Source organism: Cervus canadensis, chromosome 4, assembly GCF_019320065.1.
Source record: "Cervus canadensis isolate Bull #8, Minnesota chromosome 4, ASM1932006v1, whole genome shotgun sequence".
Lineage (NCBI taxonomy): Eukaryota > Metazoa > Chordata > Mammalia > Artiodactyla > Cervidae > Cervus > Cervus canadensis.
This window is the reverse complement of record NC_057389.1, coordinates 101987499-101991925: the sequence shown is the minus strand read 5'-3', so window position 1 is coordinate 101991925 and position 4427 is coordinate 101987499. Positions and strand designations below refer to the sequence as shown.

The 4427-nt window shown below is 41.6% G+C and overlaps 1 protein-coding gene across 1 annotated transcript; it reads right to left on the bottom strand.

The window, feature by feature from the left end:
* Positions 1–2693: 2693 nt before the first annotated feature.
* On the bottom strand, positions 2694–3659 carry LOC122441018 (olfactory receptor 2Z1-like). The gene has a single exon (XM_043467646.1). The coding sequence runs from the start codon at positions 3657–3659 to the stop codon at positions 2694–2696; it is 966 nt and encodes a 321-aa protein (XP_043323581.1).
* Between the last annotated feature and the right edge of the window lie 768 nt (positions 3660–4427).

The window sequence follows — 4427 nt, the reverse complement described above, 5'->3', positions numbered from 1 at the left end:
TTTGATCATAGGAAGATTTGGGGTGGCAGCAGATTGGGTTAAAATGTTAAAATGATTTCAGATTGCTTTTGGATTCATCTCCACTGTGAATTTTGTGTTTGCTTTCAGCTCCATTCTCACTACTCTTTACTCAGCAAAATTTTCTTGGGAGAAAATAGCCAGACTGAGGGACTTATTTCTGTGTTTGGAATCCAAGATTCCAATCAATAGTAATGATCATGACAGCACACATGTTATCTTTAAACATTGGGAAATTTTCTTCTGTCTCAGCAGAATCTCTCCATGAAACTCCTCCCAGTATTAAAGAGGCTGCTAGTCTTCACTCACCTATGAAAAGATTATCCCTCTTGAAGTTTAGTTTATTGAAACTTCTTTTCATCCATCACTTTTGAAAAGTTCTAAATAATTGATGAATTTTTAGTTCATCTAGTTTCTTGTTGTTGTATTGTGGAACTTATAAAAACTTTAGGAATCCATTACTATACATTGAAATTCATGTTCAAAAGTTTCTCTAATGGTTACAAACTTTTGTGTAAACAAGGAAGTGGTAATGATAGAGGAAAAATAAGGAGTTATAGAGTCACCCTTGAAAGAAAGAATTGCAGGGTAGGGATTCACAGTAATAAGTAAGGGCTGCTGATCATGTCATTGCAAAGCTGGGGCAAAGCCATGATACCTCCAAGATGGGAAGTCATTTCCACAAGCCATTCTGCCAAGAGATCATCAGAGTGGTGGATGAATCTATGATAATTCTCAACCCCCTAAATGAGTGACCAACCCAGAATTACAAAACATGTAAGAAGCAGTTCCATGAGTGATCACAAATTCAACATATGGAAAAATTCACATTCAAGAGGTAGTGATAATAGACAACCTGAAAATGATTTTAAAACAAGTACATTTAGTAGCTTTATAGTGATAAAGGACAAGGTCATATCCATGAAACAAGAATAGTTACTCTTGATAAAAGAACCAACAATAGGTAATTAAAATGAAAATTCTATGACAGATTGATGGCAGCAATAGCAAGCCAAGCATAAGAGAGAACTGGCAAGCTGGAAGACCAAAGAGCAATTCTGCTGGGATACAGCATGACAAAATGCAAAATATAAGCAGAGACTTATAGCAGATTATAGGGAAATCAGAAGGCCACATGGGAAAAATTATGCCTCACATTATACCCCCCAAATATATCCTAAAATAATCAGAATACAGTTGAGAACAATATTCTTATAATATATTGGAGGAGAGAATTTTTAAAGTAAGACATAAAAATAAGTAAAAAGATTTATGATTTTGACTCCATTAAAAAAACTTCATATGAAAAATCCCAGAAAGTTTAAATTCAAAGGCACTTTAAAGAGTATCTTTGCTTAATATATAACATATAAAGATATAAAGAACTTCTACAAATCAGTAAGAACAGCTCTTTGGAGAGTTGATATAAACAGGAAATCCATAGTCAAGGAAATTTGAATGGTCAAAAAACTTATGAAAAGATACACCCTCACTAGAAATCAGGGACATTGAAAGTAAAACAATCAAGAAATGTAATTTTCTTTCATGAAATTGGCAGAAATTTGAAGTTATTCAAAATGTTGCTGATGTAGTTGGGGATGGGTGAGAGTCTCTGCAGAACAATCTGGCAATATTTATTAAAACTAAAAATACTTGCACTTTATTATAGACTGATTCGTCTTCTAGAAATCTTGACTGTGTGTGAGAAGGAAGAAGAAGAGGAGGGAAGAGATAAGTGATCCAGTGCTTCTGACAAGGTTAATGGTGTAGACAAAGGTAGAGGAAGAACCTAAGCCTGATCTGAAATCAACTCGCCCACTGAACATGGCTTAAAGCCTTTCATTCCTTCTGTCAATACTCATAAGGTGTCTAAGAAATAAAACCAATCCGCCCCAAGGAACCTTATTCTTTTCTATATTCCCTCCACTACATCTACCACAGTGGAACAGTTCTAAAAAGTATTTTTGATTTGGGGAGGAATAAACACATCTCAAGTCTATCTCTTTTGAACTTCAAGCCTATTTCTTGTAACTTCACGGAAGCTTTAATGGGTCTGGAAGGAGCAGGGGTAGAAATCAAAGGGAAGGGCAGTAGCAAAGACTCTGGCTTCATCTTGCTGGTTTGTAATACTGCATAAAACGTTTCCACTCCACCCCACTTATCTGGTCAGTGCTTCATGCAGTAAGACCATTATAAGGGCTCCCAGTCATGCCTTTGACTTTAACTTCACTTATGACCTCAGAGTGATCAGCTCAAGGATGACTGTGGCCAGAACATTATTGTCAGAGCACCAGCCCCTTGATTCCATTTTTTGGGGCTTGGATTTCAAGAGTTGGATTTGATCTGTTGCTCACTGTACAAAATGTGTAAGAATGGGATAATGTGGGATAATAATAGGTGGCTGAAAAATTTACAAGCTGTGATCCTGTGATCCATCTCTGTTCTTGGGTTGACAGTTTTGTAGTAAAATTTTTCTTTGGTTTAAGACAAACAAACAAACAAATCCTTCCTCTTGTTTAAATAATTGGGATCATTAAATCCACAAGAGAAAAAGCAAGTCTTGGAGGAAGGAGGGAGCTGGTCAGAATATGTCTTGAACCACATGGACTGCAAACTAAAGATGGGTCTCAACTGTAAGGCAGGGTCCCTGGGACAAATGGGCATCCCTCAGGAGGTCATCTCTTTGATCTGAAGCCAGTTCTGAAAAGGATCTTGACCAAAGCCATTTGAACTTCTCGGTTCCTCAGGCTATAGATTAGGGGGTTGAGCGTGGGTGTGATGAGACTGTAGAAGAGGGAGACCACGTTGTCCTGCTGTGGGGTGTGGTATGTGCCTGGTACCATGTACATGAACACTGCTGCCCCATAAAAGAGCCCCACCACAGTGATGTGCGAGGAGCAGGTGGTGAAGGCCTTGTGTCGGGCCTCAGCTGAGTGCATGTGGAGAACAGCCCCCAACACATGGCTGTAGGAGGTGGCGACGAGTGACAGAGGCAGCAGCAAGATCAGCACCCCAGAGACGGACAGCGCCAACTCATAGGCAGAGGTGTCTGCACAGGAGAGCTTGAGTAGGGCAGGCAGCTCACAGAAGAAGTGGTCCACAGTGTGTGAGGCACAGTAGGGGAAGTGCAGGGTGATGGAGGTCTGGATGGAGGCTACAAGCACACCTGACAACCAGGAGGTGCCCACCATGAGCAGGCAGACCTGACGTCTCATGAGCACAGGATAATGCAAGGGGTGGCACACGGCAATGTAGCGGTCATAAGACATGAGGGATAGCAAGACGCCTTCAGAGACACCTATAAGCATCAAGAAGAACATCTGAGCTGCACAACCTCCAAAGGAGATGGCGCCTTCTTCCTGTAGGAAGTCAGCTGCCATCTTGGGGATGGTGACCAGTGGAAAGCCAACATCCAACAAGGAGAGCTGGCTGAGAAGAAAGTACATGTACGTGTGGAGCCTGGCATCTGTGTGGATCAGGAAGATCAGGACTGCATTGCCTAGAAGGCCCATCGTGAATATGGCAGCCACCAGGGAGAACAAGGCCAGATGTGGCCCCGAGTGGTTGAAAAGGCCCGTGAGAGTGAAGTCTGAGGTCACTGACTGATTTGTTTCCCTCACCCTCTGAGAGGCGTCACTCATCTGCAGGAAGAACAGGGTATTTGCAAGGAGTCTCAGTGGAGAAAATTTCATCTTATATGACAACTGTAATTGTTTAATAATGACTGCCTGGAATCTCTTAAGAAGGACTGATGAGCATATTTAGTCTCAGTAGGAAAAAAAACCCCACCATGATTGATTCATTATGGGAGATGGGGAACAGCAAAATAAAACCCCAATTTTACCATTTCTGTGTAAAAGTCTTGCCTTCACCTTCCAGGAGAGCACTACCCACCAAGACTTGCAGTTAAACCCTCTGTACCCATGCGAGAGAGTGCAAGACAGCAGCAGTGGAATATTGGAATACACTCCATCCCAAATGCCCTGGTGTCAAAGCAGAGATGGGATTCTGAAGAGACTAGCATATGAAGTAGGGAGATCTTGCCAAAGATGATAGAAGATAATGAAGTTGTGTCCAAAAGCAGTGAGGAAAGGCTCATTGCCAAATTCTTGGATGAGAGAATGAAGGGGCCAAAGTCTGGGAAGAGCCAGTGTGGGATGGCATTTAGGATATTAACCCAAGAAGTCTACCCTGTAAGGGAATGAATGAATGACAAAGTTTGGAACCCAGTGGTCTAGGGTTGTGGGTGACAAGTTGTCCACAATATCAGTCATCTTTCTGAGGCTTGAATTCAAAGGGTAAGAATGGAGGACATTATGCTCAATGTGTGCACTAAGCACTCAGCAAAACCTTGCCAAATGAATGCAGTGGAACAGGGAGATGATTGAAGGATCAGGAGGGATCGCCCC

What these genes read in the sequence shown, in the direction of transcription:
- LOC122441018 (XM_043467646.1), bottom strand. Translation starts at nt 3,659, where the DNA reads ATGAGTGACGCCTCTCAGAGGGTGAGGGAAACAAATCAGTCAGTGACC.